Source organism: Acomys russatus, chromosome 8 (assembly GCF_903995435.1).
Source record: "Acomys russatus chromosome 8, mAcoRus1.1, whole genome shotgun sequence".
In the NCBI taxonomy this organism is placed as follows: domain Eukaryota; kingdom Metazoa; phylum Chordata; class Mammalia; order Rodentia; family Muridae; genus Acomys; species Acomys russatus.
The window spans coordinates 3,770,434-3,787,295 of NC_067144.1; the positions used below are offsets into that span (position 1 = coordinate 3,770,434).

A 16,862-nucleotide genomic window follows, 5' to 3' on the forward strand; every position below is an offset into this window, starting at 1 on the left:
CACCACCACCCAATTTAGGATTTTGAATTCTAGCAAAGCTCTTTTTAAAATCTTAACAAATGTCATCTATTGAGGTGATTATAACGATTGTTTTGTGTCTTTAAAATACATATTTTACTTTCTGTGTGTGGATGTTTTGCCTGAATGTCCACCGTGTATGTGCCTAGTGCCCTGCGAAGTCAGAAGAGGGTGTCATGTCTTCTGTAGTTACAGATAGTTGTAAGCTGCCGTGTGGGTGCTGAGACTCAAACCCAGGTTATTTACAAGAGCAGCAAATGGTTACTTATTTATTTATTTTGGTTTTTCAAGACACGGTTTCTTTCCTTGGCTGTCCTGGACTCACTTTGTAGACTAGGCAGGCCTTGGACTCACAGCCATCCACCTGCCTCTGTCTCCTGAGTGCTGGGATTATAGGTGTGTGTGCACCACTGTGCCTGGCTGCAACAAATGGTCTTAACTCCCTGTCTATCTCTCCATCTTCTAGATTTTTAAAATACTTTATTTATTTTTATTTTATGTGCCCTGGTGGTTTGCTTGCATGTATGTCAGTGTGAAGGTGTAAGATCTTGGAGTTACAGACAGCTGTGAGTTGCCATGTGAGTGCTAGGAATTGAACCTGGGTCCTCTGGAAGAGAAGTTAATGTTCTTAACTGCTGAGCCATCTCTCCAGCCCTTCCTCATCTTTTTTTGTTTTGTGAGACAGGGTCTCCCTGTAGCCCTGGCTGTCCTCAAACTCACTTTGTAAACCAAGCTGGGCTTGAGTTCACAGAGACCCATTTGCTTCTGTCTCTTGGGTGCTGGCATTAAAGGCATGTGCCACCATAGCTAGCCAAATGACGGTTTTGATGTGTTCTTGAGTTTGTTTTTCAGGTGTTTTATGAGAATTTTTTCACCTGTGTTTATCTGACAGATTGGTATGTAGTTTTCTTCTTGTTGTTGCATCGTTATCTTACTTCACATCCGAGTAATACTGACTTTGTAAAATGAAGGTGAAAGTCTTCTTCCTTTACTATTATGGGATAATTTGAGTAGGATTGGTTTTAGTTTTTCTTTATAAAGGTCAGATAGAATTCTGCAGTGAATCTTTTTGAGCCTAGACCTTTTTTAGTTGGGAAAATATTTTTTAATTACCATTTCAGTCTTACTGTTTGTTATAGATATGTCTCGATTGTTTATCTTTTCTTGGTTTAACTCTGATCCAAGATGTGGTGAAATATAAGTTTCTAGTGTTTGCCCTTTGCTCCCTCGAGACGTAATCTCCATCAAATCTGGAGCTAAGCCGTCAGCCAGCTTGCCCCAGTGATCCTGCCTGCTCCCACAGCACTGCAGTAGGTGTGCAGTGGCCGGCCGAGCTTTTGACATAGGCGCTGGGAACTTGAACTCAGGTTTTTGTACTTCTGGCGCAAGAGCTCTTACCCAGTGAGCTGTCTTCTCAGCCTGACAATGTTATGCTCTTTGATTTTTTCTTAAGATTATAGGTTTTTACATTTTACTTTATCAGTATGTACCACATGCATGCAGTGCCCACAGGAGCCAGAAGAGGGCATCGGCTCCCCTTGAATTAGAGTTATGGCTACTTGTAGGCCACTGTGTGCTGGGCACTGAACACTGGGGCCTCTGGAAAGGCAGCTAGTGCTCCAAATTGTTGAAGCTAGCTTCAGCCCCCAGTGTTATTTTGTTTGGTTTTTGAGACAAGGTCTCTCTGCATACCCCTGGCTGTTCTAGAACACACTATGTAGTCTTGGCTGGCCTTGAACTCATGAACTCAGTCCTACTTCTGCCTTCCAAGTGCTGGGATTAAAGGTGTGTGCCACTACACCTGGCTAATGTATGGTTTTAAAGGTTATTAATGGGGGCTGGAGAGATGGCTCCATGGTTAAGAACATTGGACCTGAATTTGGTTCCCAACACCCACATGGCTGTAACAAATTAGTGTATTATACTTGAATTGTATTTGCTTTGGGGGGTGTATTTCAAGGCAGAGTTTCTTTGTGTAGCAGTCCTGACTATCCTGGAACTCACTTTGTAGATGTGGCTGGCTTCAATCTTATAGTAATCCTCCTGCCTCTGCCTCCCGAGTGCTGGGATTAAAGGTGTGAGCCTCCACCACTGCCTGGCTTGCTTAATTTTTAAAAAATTTGAGTTGCTTATTTGAAGCCTATAAAATTTGTTTAATAAAAATTAGCCTGAGATTGGGAGAGAATTTCCAACAATTTAAAAAATAACCCTAAACATACTTCTGGCATTTTGTTATTTATTAATGCAAAGCCATGTCCTTAGAACCAACAGTGATAAAAATCTAGTTCTCCTCCAGGCCTGAAAGCATTGAAGATTTCCTATATTCTTAATACCAAATGTTCAAGCAAGATTTTTTTGTTTTGTTTTGTTGTTTTTTTGAGACAAAGTCTTTCTGTGTAGCCTTGGCTGCCCTGGACTCGCTTTGTAGACCAGGCTGGCCTCGGAACTCACAGCGATCCGCCAGCCTCTGCCTTCTGAGTGCTGGGATTAAGGCGTGTGCCACCATGCCCGGCTTAAGATTTAATTTTTTATATAAAAATAAATACTTCCTCTCATTAGCGTGCAGTGTTGCTTCCATCTTTAGTAAATGAGTTTCATGTATACCCAGGAATTATTTTAGAATAAATTATTACTTACTATCAGTAAATCCACTGTGTGTATTTATAGACCCACAGCCGTGTAACATTTTCTCAGGTGTAAAGGGTTCGTGAGTAGAAGTGGAAGAAGGCCTGGCTTAAGGAGGGTGTTTGTCCTCTGTCTGTTACTGAGGTGAAGTGCTTGAGAGAGGCAAACCTGGAACAAAAGGCTACTTAGTGCACAGTTTGGGAAGTGGGCAGCCCCAGTGGTGGCCTCTGGTGAAGAGCCGGGTGAAATGGTATCATGGGGTATGTGTGTGCAAGAGGGAAGGAGCCCATCCCTAGCCAGGGACCCAGAAAGCTTCTCAGGTGCCAGGCTGTCCTTCAGTCAGCACCCGCGAGTCCTGGAGACTGGGCCTCCCTTGGGAGGGCAGAGCTCCCTGGACAGTGAGTGTGGATTGTTGTAAATGAGTTCTGCCACAGAAAGGTTCCCGCACGTCCTGGGGCTTGGCTTTAGTACAAACATCCTCGGGAGAGAAACCACATCAGGTTAGCTGTCCCTCGCTTCCTCTACTGTGTTGCTGACATTTTCTAGAATTTAATCATGTTGCTTGAGTTTACTGGGTCCTCATTGAATGCTTGTCTTTCCCAAACTTTCAGTTGTTGTGTATAAGTAATTGGTTTTTTTTCCCTCTGATCTCTCCCCTCACTTATTTCTTAGACTTTATGCCCTGAATGTCTCTGCTTTTCTAATGGTTTGTTTAAATATATATTTTTTCTGATTTTATATTTTCTATTGGTCAGATATAATGCTCCCTGTTGTTTCTTGGTTTGTTACCAAATTTTAAAAAAAAAAAAAATCAGAATAGGCCAGGTGTGGGTGGCACACACCTTTAATCTTAGCACTGGGAAGGCAGAGGCTATCAGATCTCTGAGGTATAAGAGGCCAGCCTGGTCTATAAAAGGAGTCTAGAGCAGCCAGGGCTACACAGAGAAATCCTGTCTCAGAAAACCAAAAACAACAAAAACAAAAGCCCAACAACAAAACAAAACAAAAACAGAATACATGGAGAGATGGCTTACTGGTTAATATCACTTATTCTTGCAGAAGATCCAGGTTCAATTCCCAGTACCTACACAGTGTCTCACAACTATTCATAACTCAAGTTCCAGGAATTTAATGCCATCTTTTGATGTCTGCAGGCACCAGATGTGCACTTAGTACATAGACACATGTGCAGGCAAAATATCCATGAACATAAAAAAATTATTGTTTTGTTTTTTGAGACAGTTTCTCAGTGTAGCTCTGGCTGCCCTGGGACTCTATAGAGCAGGTTAGCCTTGAAAAATCAGATCCACCTGCCTCTGCCTCCTGGGTTCTGTAATTAAAGGCATGTGCCACCACTGCCCAGATAACAACAACAACAACAACAACAGCAACACAATTAAATCTAGCCAGGTGCAGTGGTGCATGCTTTTAATCCCAGCACTTGAGAGGCAGAGGCAGGTGGATCTTTATAAGTCCAACTGGGTCTACAAAGAGAGTCCAGGACAGCCAGGGCTACACAGAGAAACTCTGTCTCGAAAAACCAAAACCAACCAACCAACCAAACAAACAAACAAAAAACAAAAACAAAACCCTAAAACAAATATACAACAACAATAATAATACCATACGACCTATTGTCCATACCCAGATTTTATCAAATATTTCCAAAATCAGATGTCCTCAAATATCCATCACGCTGTCCTTTTGATTTGTATTTATTTATTTTATTATTTGTATGTATATGAATGGTAGGGGGGAATGTGATGTAGCATGCATGTGGGGGCTGGAGAATAACTTGAGAGTTCTCCCCTTCCACCATGTGGGTCCTGGGGCTTAATTCAGGTTGCCAGGCTTATCCTGGCCCATCCTGCTGATCCTAGCCTTCCCCCCCTTCCTTGGTGGGGGCGGTGAGGGTGAGACAGGGTTTCTCTGTGTAACCCTCACTGTTCTGGAACTCGTTCTGTAGACCAGGCCGACTTCACACTCGGAGATCCGCCTGCCTCTGCCTCCTGAGAGCTGCCCAGCTGGTCTTGAGCTCCTCGGTCACTGCTTTCTCTTGACCTCGGTCATTTTCACACGCCTACGCTAATTGTCTGGATGTGCTTGTTTCCTCATGGCCAGGTTCATGTTTGAACACTCTTAGCATGGGTTCACGCGGATGGTGCCATGTTATCTTATCGCATGCCATCAGGAGATAAGCAATGCCTGTTGTTCATCGTTGGCGGCGCCAGCTTCTATCATTTGGGAAAGGTGATGACAGCAAGATGTCTCCCTTGTAAAGCACACTTTCCTTTTGTGACTAGTAACTACAAAGGAGTACCGTGGAAACCTATTTCCCAAGGACCTTTCACCAGATTGAATCTTTTTCAGATCTGACTTGGGCTATAGCCCCTCCATCCCAGTTTGTTTTCCATTGCTGTGGTAAAGCACCATGACCAAAAGCACTGGCAGAGGAAAGAGTTTATTTGGCTTACTTGTCCTGACCCCAGAAAGTCATGGAGTGAATTCAGGACAGGAACTCATGCAAGGCAGGAACTTGGAGGCAGGAACTGAAGGGACCATGGAGGGACACTGCTTCCTGGCTTGTCATAACGCCATGGCTTGCTCAGCTTGCTTTATTACGCAACCCAGGAGAGCCTGGACAGGCATGGTACCACTGCCAGTGGACTGGACCTTCTTAGATCGATCGCTAACCTAGAAAATGGCCCCCACATACGTGCCTACAGGCCAATCTGATGGAGGCATTTTCTCAGTTGAGGTTCCCTCTTCCTGGAGGACTCTAGCTTGTGTAAGTTGACGTAAAACTAGCAGTACAGTAGAGTCACAGAGAGGGAGCCTCGCGGTGAGGGTAACCCTGAGGCCTCTAGACAAAGGCTGCTGTGATTTGCCCAGGGGAACACTCTTACCCTCCACTGTGTGTGGGCCAAGGGCCTTTGGCACTTTCAGGGCACTTGTAACATTTATATGAAAGGTCATCTATTTTCCAAATTGTCAGGTTGTCTCTCCTATAAATTTTTAAAAATAATCTGTCTCACTTTGACATCTTGAAGAACAGGCCGAACCAAAGTATGCCCTGGATTTTTTTTTTCTGATCTTTTGCCCTCTCACTCATGGAGGAAGAGACAAGGAAGGGGTAGAGCCGTGCAGCAGCACTGTGCATGGGCCGCGCACAAGGGTTGCGGTCTCCACCCCGGGCGGCCAGGGGCCAGGGGCCAGGAGAGATAGGATAATACAATTATTCTCAATTAGATTAATAAAGAATAATTAGATGTCATAAATCAAGTAATCATAGGATATTGTCATAGGAAAAATATGTAGGTAGAATTAATTAGTTTTCAAATAAAGCGTTTATTTTAATTGCCTGAAATGATGGAGCCCTTAATTGTTGATGCATCATTTTGGCCTGAGCTTTTCAGCTGTTGTAACAGCGTGACGTGACGGGTTTGTTCCCTGCATTTCTGGGGAGACAATAGAGGAGACCTTGATTTCATCACCTCACAATGAGCCTTCTGCTGTAAGGTTCTGGAAACTCCCACCATGCCGCAGGCAGGTGGCAAGTGTGGGCTGAGCTTCAGCTGGCACTGCCCAGGGTCATGTGTGTGAGAATCTTATACACCTATGTGCATGAGTGTGCATGTGAACACAAGTGTGCACATGTGTTTTGGTGTGCACCTAAGGGTCTGTATACCCTTGTGTGTGGAATGCATCTGAAGGGGGTGCATCTGTGTGTGGAAAGGGGTGTTCCTGTTTGCATGTATAAGTGTAAACATCTGTGTGTCTGTGTGCATATACATGGCTACAGTACGTGTGTGTGTTATCTGGGTTGCGCCCTTGTGCCTATAGAGGTTGCCTGTCAGATTCATGGCCTGGACCTGTGTTGCAGGGTATCCTTACCCTGGCCTTCCTTGGAGCTTTCCTGCTGGGTGAACATGCTGTAAGAGATTAAGGTCTTGACAGTGGTGGAGCTGAGGTCTCTGGACTGGTGTCTGGGTTTTGGAGCCCCAACACCTACCTTCTGAGCCTGTCCCTTTGGGCCTCCAGCATTTGTGATCTGGGCCATGTTTTTGTGAACAGTGTGAGGTTTGTTCCTCGCCTCCAGCAGAAGTCACCCTCACTTTGCAAAGCGTTAGTCAGCTCTTACCAAATGATGAGTTTCGTCTAGTTAAAGCTTCTTCCCTGACCACCCCAAAGAAAAACAGAAAAGGGGATTTGACAGTTTGTACATCCATTCCTATGACCTTGTTTTCTTTGAAGGCCGTTAAGGGAGGCAGGGTCCAAAGGTGGAGTTAGTCAGGAAGGGCTTGACTTGGTGGGGCCTGTATCAGGTTGGTAGGACTTGATACGTATCTGATTTGGAGCCACTGGTTGGCATGGGTACAGACCAAACTGGCATAGCACAGCCCTGATCCCACCCCCATCCTCCTAGTCTACCTTCCTGGTGGTTTCCTGGGGAACCTGGCTCTGACTGCTGTATGCCTTCTTCCCCTGTGGTGTGGCTCAGAGCCCATGCCTGCATTTCTCCAAACAAGGAAGGGTGAGTGCATAGGATAGTGTGGAGGTGTGGGACTGGAGTGCGCTGGTGGCAGGTGTACCTGGTGAGAATGCCCCGGGGAGGCTGCCCATTAGAGAAGCTTTGCCTCCCCGGCCTCTACACTGTTCACAGTTGTGTGTGGCCTCAGCCTGCAGTCCCACCAGCCTTAATGCTCAGTCAGTCTCCACTCTGAAAGAATCCTGCCCAACTCTTTCGCTCCATTCTCTCCTTGCCATGTTCTTTTGATGGCTAGGACGGCTACCCAAGTTGGGCAGAGCTGCCTTTCCCTGCTGTGTGGGCTGCATGTAAGTAGAGTTGGGTATGCCCTTGCCCAGTGGAAAGGCTCCTGAAACAAGCTGCCACAGCCCCCTTGCTATCTCTCTCTGACTTTTTCTCCTGTACCTTCATCCAGCTTGTGAAGAGCAGCCAATTGTGAGACTGGGGTGGTGTGAGAGAGTAGACTGCAAACAAGATTGAATGTGTGGTCTAGGGCACTGGAAGCTTCTCCTTTGCAAGGCAGACCCTAGCAGGTCTTAAATACAGGTCCTGTCTGCTGGGGCAGCAGCTCTGTGGGCGTGGCCAGATGGCTTGGCCCCACCCCTTCCATGTACCCTTCCTGGCTGCTCTGCCCCTTGGTGGCACATGCCTTGAGAGCGTTTCATGCCCATTCCCAGGAATCTGGGGCAGCTCACCCTAGATTCCTGCCTCAGTTTCTCAAAAGTGAAGAATATGGTATTCGGAGTGGTTATAATGAGAAGTTTGGGGGTTCAGGCCAGGATCCAGTAGACCTGTTTGTAGCACTATCAGGACTCCACACAGCTCTCATTATAAGCACATGACCACTGAGCAGGTGCTGGCACTAGATACAAGGCAAGGGCAGCACAGCCCGGCTCCTCACACTGGCTATGGGGCAGGAGTGGAAACTGTCATCCAGACACATCATTACTATACTTTAGGGAGGAAAGAAAAGGGACCCCAGAGGGTAGAGTCTTCAAGAGAGGCACAAGAGTGAAGCCTGCTGGGGAAAGGACTCTGTCAGTACACGTCAGGATGAGTGCTGTATGCGGGGTCACTGTGGGAGGGGACAATCTGAGTACCTGACTCACAGACCATCCTGGGACTCCGACCATGACAGTGAGAGAAAGAGATTAGGCCTAACTCTGAAAAGTGTGACAAGTGCAGGCTTACAGTAGAGGACAGGTAGAGGAAGTGCATGGGAAACAGGTGAGAGGAGATACCAGGGATGGGGCTTCAGGCTGAAGGTGGACCAGGGTGAGCCAGTGCCGCTTGGTAGACAGTGAAGGCTGAGGCCCGATCCTTTGGAAAGCCTGCAGATAGTGCATACGGGGAGGATAGTAAACTGACCTGAGATTTTGCTAAAAGTGTTTACATGGGCCTACGAGAAGGTCCAAGAGCCTGAATCAAGCTTAGCCAAGCAAAGGCTTCTTTTCTGTTGTGGTGCTGGAAGTGGAACCCAGGGCCTTGAGCGTGTTAGGCTAGTACTTCAGCATGGAGGCAGCAAGGCGCTCTTTACACGGTGCCCAGGCTGTGCTTACCAAAAGGAACATTGGGGACACCAGAGCTGAGAGATTAGATGGAATACGAGGACGGGGAGGGGGAGAGGTGCCCAACAGGAGCAATGACAGGCTGGCAGTAGGGCATAGAGTGGACCATGCTCCTGGCAGCCCTTTGGCCCATGCCAAGAGCTGGCTGTTCCTCAGCCACAGAGCCGCTCTGCACTGTGGGAAGCAGTATCCTTTTCCCAGAAGAGGCAGAAGTTAGGTACCAGCCAACAGTTTTCTGAATGTCTCTTCCCAGCTGCCTTCTGAAGTATAGAGCTCTTTGTCACTCAGTGTCCTCCTTTGTACCCCAGGACTGCATCTACCCACATGGCAGCCCAGCTCCCACCACCGCCTAGTCCCAGATTTGTCCTCCGAGGCACACAGTCAGCTGTGAACACGCTGCATTTCTGCCCACCGTCCCAAGGTCCAGAGAGCCCGCTCCTTCTCTCCGGGTAAGTGACTGCTGCCTGCTGTGCTCCAAGCCCAGGGTGACATGTGGCCCTAGGCTGCACGGAGTCGGGTGCTGTCTAAAGTCCTGGCAGAGGGCACTGCGCTTGCCTCGCTGTCAGAACCTGACTGACAGACACACTGTCCATTCTCGAACTCCATGCAGGAGCAGAGAGCCATGCCTCTGTCCCACACCACTGTCCCCTTCTGGCCAGCTTTGCTGGAAGGGAGGCCTGTCTGAGCTTTGGTTCAGAGTCAGCCATCTGTTCAGGCTGAGTTCCTAGTGTCTTTATCCGCTGGCTGTGTGTGCTGTTGACTTGAAGCGAGTTCAGGATGCTTACTGACTGCATCCCCCGGCCCTGCCTACGCCTGACTCCTCTCCAACAGGTCTCAGAGTGGCCTGGTACACATCTGGAGCCTGCAGACAAGAAGAATAGTTGCCACCCTAAATGGCCATGGTGGGCAGAGTGTGATCTGGCTGAAGACACTACCCGAGGGACACCAGCTCCTGAGGTTGGTTACAGCAGCACAGGGGAGGTCCAGGGGATTGATGCTGGGAACTCTTTGGCCCCTGTGACTTCTTTTAGCCAGAGCAGAGTGGCAATGAACTGAAGGGGCGGGTCTTCTGGCCAGCGTGGCTGTAGCTTGTGGAAAATGTGGGGCCATCTCCAGGAAGCAGACCTTCTTTCCCCTGAGCCCCTTTGGTACTCTGAGACAGGTCTGGGAGGTGCCACCTAAGGTAGCTGCCACCAGCCCAGCAGGTAGCTGATGGAAAGGTTATGGGTTGTGGCTTAGCAGTGGTCAGAGGAAGCTGGGCATGGTGGCACACGCCTGTAACCCAGAACTCAGGGAGGTAAAGGCAGGCAGATCTCTTGAGTTTGAGGCCAGCCTGGTCTACAAAGCTAGTCCAGGACAGCCAAGGGCTACCCTGTCTCTAAAAACAAAACAACAACAAAAAGAAGTGGTCAGAAGTAACAGCATCATGTGCTAAAGGGACAGGGATTAATAAAGCAGGGCCAAGCCAGCTGACCTGAAAGGCATGAAGGATAGCCTGGGGTGGGCACTTACATAGCACCCTGTCTCCCAGCCAGGGTGGGGCTGCAGGTGTGGAATGCCCAGGTGCATTTGCACTTCCCTGGAGACCGCAGCCCACCAAGGCAGCCTGGCCTCAGCTGTGTTTGGGTCCATGTTTCTCCAAGAGGCCCTAGAAGGGGCTGTGTGCTTTCATATCCAGCAGGGCTGGAGGACCCCTAGCACTAGTTGCACCTGGGCCACAAGAGCTGCACCAGCTAGCATTTCTTTACCTTTGTCATTGTGAAAGCACATATTGACAGGCCGGCGCAGGAGCGTGCAGACTCTTGCAGCACCTGAGTACCCACTGCCAGTCAAGGACAGTGCTGTAGCACTGCCCGCTGTGGCGCCGGGGCAGCCCAGGACTGCTGTACCATCCTGCTGTGTGTCTTGAAAAGGGGCAGAGTGATTTTATAACTTTAAGTTAGGAAAAAAAAAAAAAACCTCAAAAGACTATCAGGTATTTACCCAGGAAGCCAGGCAGGAAGTTGCTGTGAGTTTGAGGTACCACTGCTTGCTGCTCATTTTTCAATTGGAGTGAGTGCACTTTTCCTATTGGCATGTGAAGTCCTTTTTGTATTTTAGATAGTATCAGTGTTCTATTGCAGATCATCTCTGCAGCAGGATGGCATGTATTTCCACTCTCCTGGGAGTGTCCTCGTGGTAAGGGAGTCACATTGGCCAGGCCTTCCCCATGTGGTCAGGCTCCTGAGTCAAGGAGAAGCCCATGCTAAGACATTCTCCCAAGCTCACTGCTGCTGATGTGGGGTACAAGCAAAGCCATCTCATCATCCCTTCCGTTCCTCCCCTTCAGCCTCCCCTCAGCCCTGTTGACATCAGCATCCAGGGTCACAGACAGGAAGGAAGTGCTAGCAGCTGTGTGTGGGCTTTGGGGTGGGGCTTCCGTGGTCCTCCTTTCCCACGATCTCAGTGCTCCTCAGTGCTCTGTAGAATGCTGGAGTCAGAGACTGAGGCCCTGGGTTTGGGGAGGAAACCTAGTGTGCTGCCTGCTTGCCAGCTTTGTGGTGTTGGAGGTGCACAAGTCCCTCGGGCTCCCTTGCAGATGAGGCTGGCCTTGGTCACACGGGGTTGGCGTCTGCTGGGCCCACTGTTAGCATCCAAGAAGTTGAATTTCCCCCAACTGAAGGTCTAAAAGCTTGTTTCTTGTTGGTTTTGTTTGTTGGGTTTTTGAGACAGGGTCTCACTAGGTAGCTCTGGCCAACCTGAATGCCCTCTGTTGTAGACCAAGCTGGACCAGAGCTCAGAGAGATTGATCTGTCTCTGCCTCCTGAGTGCTGGGATTAAAGACGTGTGCCACCACTCACTGCATAAAAATCTGAAACTTTTAGAGTATTCTGTCAGCGCTCATAATGTTTCAGATTTTGGAGCTTTTCATATTTTCCAGTTTTCCAAACAGGGAAGTTTAACTGGTGAATTAAATGCAGATATTCCAAACTCTGAAAACAGAAAGAGAGAGAGAGAGAGATGAGGGGTGGGAGCAGGGTGTCCAAGGAATGCATGCCTGCTAAGACCAGCAGAAGCCTTAGAAAATTCTGAGGAACACTCTGAGCCTGTGCTAATACCTAGTTTCTAATGGTAGCTTCCGGCTGTGGCTTCTGCCTGAGGTGGCTCTGTGTTGTGTACTCTCACGGGGCGCTGCCTCCCTTGTACCACCTCACTCCCGTGGGCAGACTGGGAGCTGACGAGCCTGCGAGCTGGCCCTGACTTCCCGCTTCTTAAGGGGCTTGATGCCAATAGCATCTTTTGTTTCATTTGCTTTGTTAATGCTTCCTTACTTCTCAACATTGCCAGGTACTTGAACCCATCTTGGTGTTCCCTGACCTCCACCCTAGAATCAACATCTCCAGGAAACATGGGTGTTGTGTTTAGGAAACCGATGAGCCCTGGGAAGTCCATGGTTGGCGTGGGGGTGGGGTGGGGGTGGGGGGGATGACACCTGGGCCTACATTGCCTGTACCGTCACATTCACCTATGTTCAACCATATGTCCTATCTGCATGTGTCTAGCCACACACATGTTCACACTGGCCTCTCAGTTCTGACCTGACCCACACAGCTCGAAGTGTCCACCAGCTTTGCCACAGGTCTTTAGAAAGGGCCCACAGCCTTCTATCTGCTCTTCCAGAGAGGGCAGCCCCAATCCTGTAAGGAGCCAAGACTGCTCAGGGCCACTGTTTCTGCAATTACATGTGTCTTTAACCATGCAGTCTTCAGTCAACACTTGTCTGTGTGTGCTTCCATTTGTGCTTCCTGACCCAGGGCAGTGTTATCCACATAGTCACAGTGCAGTCCCTCATAGCTTCCTGGCTCTTGCTCAGGTGACTGGGGCACTTCTCATTGTGCACAGTGACAGTCGCATTATCTGGGTCTGTGGGTTTGGCGCAGCACAGTCATGTATCCATTTCCCCACGGCCACATGAAGCAGCCTGTCATCCCACAGAGGTTCTCCATCCCTGTGCCCATTCCTTTTCTTGGATGTCACAGGAGTGTAGTTACATGTTGCAGAAACTTCAGATCTGGCTTCTTTCACAAGCACATCATGGCTCAGCGTCCTTCCAGCTGTTGCATGTGTCAGCAGTTGACGCAGTCCCTTGCTGAGTAGCACTCTGTGGCACAGTGTACCTGGCCGTTCCTTGGTTGCAGAACAGCTGGGTTGTTTCCAGCCTGGGTGATGATGCATAGAGCTGCTGTCAACATGCTTGCATGGCATTTAGACTGAAAATAGGTCTCAAATACATTGGAAGAGACCTGAGTGAGACTTCTGAGTCCTTAAAGACAGTTGAAAAAGAAAAGGGGTGCAGGTGGCACTGGAACGGCAGGAGGCCAGTCATAGGTGCATGCCTCAGTGTCTACATCCTCAGTCTACTGAATAGCCTGGCATCAGCCAACTCAGCTGTGAACACTGAGAGAGAGGCCGGCGGGGGGGGGGGGTGGCAGGGGGGGCGCAGTGTGGGAACCTTCCTCCCTGAGGCCTCCAGACAGGATGGTGTGAAGCTTACCTAGCCATCTTTAGCATTGAAGGGTCAGGTGCTGGTCTGGGTGGGTACACATGTGCTCACAGTGTCTCACAGACCCCTTCCCTTGCTTCATCAGCCAGGGCCGGGACCTGCAGCTGTGCCTGTGGGACTTGTCAGAGGGCAGGAACACCGTCACGGACTCAGTTCAGCTGGACAGTGTGGGCTTCTGCAGGAGCTCCATCCTGACCAGGGGACAGCTGTGCTGGATGCTTGCTGTGCCAGGGAAGGGCAGCGACGAGGTAAGGACCAGCCCTTGGAGCTCCTTCCACACACTGGCGACACTGGGTTTGTCTTCACCAGGCACGCTTGGCGTCCCCTGGTACGGAGGGCCCCATGATGACACAGCACTCTGAGCTGCAGGGCTACAGCAGCCTCAGCTGAGGCACAGCCTGGCCATCTGTGAGGTCTTATCCTTCCAGGACAGTGGCGCAAATCAGGAAGGGCTCAGGCAGACCTTGGTACTCAGCATAACACTGTTCCTGGAGGAGGAGCCATGTAGGGCTGTGTCTAGGCCCGAGTGTATGTGTGAACACACACATGCACACATGTCTGTTCACATATTCATGTACATACACATATGTCTACAGAGAAACCTATAGAAATTGGGGGCCTTGATGCACTGTCAGCCTGTTGGAAGAGACACTAATATAGTGACACAGTGAAAAAAACTGAAGTCACAGGGGAGCTCACAACTGGGGGCAGAGCTATGACACAGTGTTCACGCTGATTCTGGAGGCTGACTGAGGGTGGGCGTGGCCACAGGCTTTGGGAAGGGAGGCTAAAACCTGAATTCAAAAGCCAGAATGGGAGCAAGTCTAGAGGCAAGAAGAGGCACAGAGGAACTCCGGGCATCCAGGCCTCCTCTGAAACAAGCTGTCCCACAAACACTTTTAAAAAGAAAATGAACAGGGGGAAAAAAAGACATCTGAAAACCACAACAGCAGCAGCCAGAATAACAGGGAGTCAAGGAGATGGAGCCAGGATGCAGGACCAGGTCCCTCTGCTTTCTGTAAGGGTAAACTAACCCTGTCTCAGGGCATCTTTCTGTAGAATCAGCCATCACCCTGTTTGCTGAGGGATGGGTACAAGTCATGGCTGGTGATAAGCAGCCAAAAGACCAGGACGATACTCCAACCCACACACCAAGGGTGGCAGACTGCACTGACACATGTACGTTCTTGGGAGGGTGGCGCAGCAGCAGCCTGAGGACACACAGTCTGTACAGTCCACAGGCCATCATAGGAACTGTCCTTCCTGAGCGCTCAGGAAGACCCCATTGTGGTAGCAGGGAGAGGCTGAATGGCAAAGGGCCTTAGGTAGGAGCTGTTCAAGTTTGCTCTCGGGCTGAGAGAAGGGACGGTGAGCCCAGGACCGTCTAGGAGGCCGATCAGGTATGTACGGAGAGTGTAGAAAGCACAGCACCCATCCTGTATCGGAAGAGCAGGATCCCAAGGTCAGCCCGAGGGCAGCTGCCTTGCCTCTCCTGGTTCCCTAGGCCTCTGCGCATGGAGCCTCCTACAAATGCTGGAGCTTTCCATCTGGCACTCAACTTCAACTTTGTTTCCAGAAGGAAAAATGCTAGGTTTGGGCAAGTGTGGCCACCCAGACAGCCATGAGGGGTGGGCGCATGCTCCCAGGCATTGTTTGGGCCTAAGCCAGCTATGCTTTCTCAGGGCCCAGTTTAGGCAGATTCCAGGCTGACTGGAAAACAACCATTTGCCCAGGATGTGCTGGCTGCTTCTGAAAGTGCAACTTCCGGCTGTTGAGATGGCTCAGTGTGTAAAGGTACTTGCTGCCTAGCCAGACAACCTGAGTTCAGGTTCCAGACTGCACAAGTGAAAGGAGAGAACTGACTCACAAAAGTTGTGTACACACACACACACACACACACACACACACACACACACACACACACGCACGCACGCACGCACTAGGCCTGGGAAGCTGGTTAAAACTGCACAGAAGCCTGTGGCCTCCACAGAGGAAGACCATACCATTCTGTGGCCTGAGGGTAGATAAGCTCTCTTAACCCTCAGAGTGGCATTTTATGGGTCTGTGGCTTGGAATGACCTGGTACAGCCTACCTTGCTGTACAGGAGGAAGCAGTTCCCCTACCCCTCGCATTAATAAAACTTTTAACAGTTTTTTGGCAAACTGGCAAGAAAAGTGTATGTAGCTCCTAATTGGCGATTTAAATGCAATCATGAACAAATAAATGCCTGTTACTATCTCATTATTTATGAACTAGATCTGCTTGGAGACAAAATGACTTTTCTTGGGCAGGAGCCAAGCCTAACCCAGTGCACAGGCCTGATCTGCCAGCCCCAGTAGGAGCTGCCTGCTCAGGGCGGCTGGCTGAGGAGACCGTGGGCCTGAGGAGACAGGACTGAGGCTGGGAGCCCCTCCCCCTCTCCTCCTGCCAGCTTCCATACACACCCTTTCCTGTGTCTTGGGCACCCCTTACAGAGGTGATTACGCACTGATGTGCAGGCTGACGGCCTCCGTGGAACCCCATCCTCTGGGTACTCACCTGCTTACCTGTCCCTGGAGCTGTGACAACCCTCCCACATTACCAGAGCCTAGGCCTCTCCCTTAGCATTTCCCACAGGCAGCCAAGTGTCCTTCAGACTTGAGTCTGTCTCCCAAAGGCCTGAGCAAGCCTCCCTGCCACTACAAAGACAGGGGCCATACAACTCAGCTGCATCAGATGGGACAGAGAACTGAGCCATTTCTTTCTTTCTTTCTTTTTTGTTTTTGTTTTTGTTTTTGTTTTTCTTTTTGTTTTTGAGACAGGATTTCTCTGTGTAGCCTTGGCTGCCCTGGAATCGCTTTGTAAACCAGGCTGGCCTCGAATTCACAGTGATCGCCTGCCTCTGCCTCCCAAGTGCTGGGATTAAAGGCGCGCGCCACCACGCCTGGCCCAAACTGAGCCATTTCTAATGCTCAGCCTTGATATTAGAAGTCTAGTCACTGTAAGGACCCTGGTGAGATTACCCTGCCAGAGAGCATCCTGGCCCTCTGGATGTCATAAGTTGGCACATCAGAAGGACCTGGCTGTGCACTTGCCATTCCACACTGCCTGGAAACTGCCCTGGGCCCAGCACCATAGGACTCAGATGACTGATAGCGTATCTGATAAGATTCTATGTGGCATACGTTGGTAAGGGCAACACAGCTCCTACTTGCCCAGTCTCTGGCCTCTTAGACATCATCCCCAGCCTACCCATACCAGTTATGTGTGTCTAGCAGATACCCACACCCCTGCCCCAGGGCATGCAGCAGGCTTGCATTTGTGTTCTCTCTGTTCACCGTGGAGAGTTGCTGCTCTTGCTGATGCTAGAGAAACTCAGGGGTTCCAGAGCCCACTCAGCTCACAGGACAGCCGAAGGTGCACATAAGCCCAACAGTGCGGCAGAAACATCTGGGTGGTGCTGGCTGCAGCGTGTCCTGTGGGGCCCTTCTGTTCCCTGAGCTCACAAGAGTCACATCCCACCACATGAATGAGAGGACTGGGTTAGCAACTTAGATACAAGGTGTCTGGGAACCCAATTCCCATCTGCTAAGGATGGTG

At 49.7% G+C, this 16,862-nt stretch overlaps 1 protein-coding gene across 2 annotated transcripts in view; it reads left to right on the forward strand.

Moving 5' to 3' along the window:
• Positions 1-16,862, forward strand: part of Gnb1l (G protein subunit beta 1 like) — a 62,730-nt gene that overhangs the window by 24,659 nt on the left and 21,209 nt on the right. Inside the window, exons 1-4 of one of the 2 annotated variants that reach the window (XM_051150674.1) lie at positions 7,106-7,479; positions 9,048-9,188; positions 9,571-9,696; positions 13,368-13,530. In XM_051150674.1, coding sequence (XP_051006631.1) covers positions 7,478-7,479; positions 9,048-9,188; positions 9,571-9,696; positions 13,368-13,530 — 432 coding nt within the window. In that variant the 5' untranslated portion in view covers positions 7,106-7,477. Of the gene's footprint in view, positions 1-7,105; positions 7,480-9,047; positions 9,189-9,570; positions 9,697-13,367; positions 13,531-16,862 lie in introns of those variants that run through there. The other variant, XM_051150675.1, reaches the window with a different exon arrangement.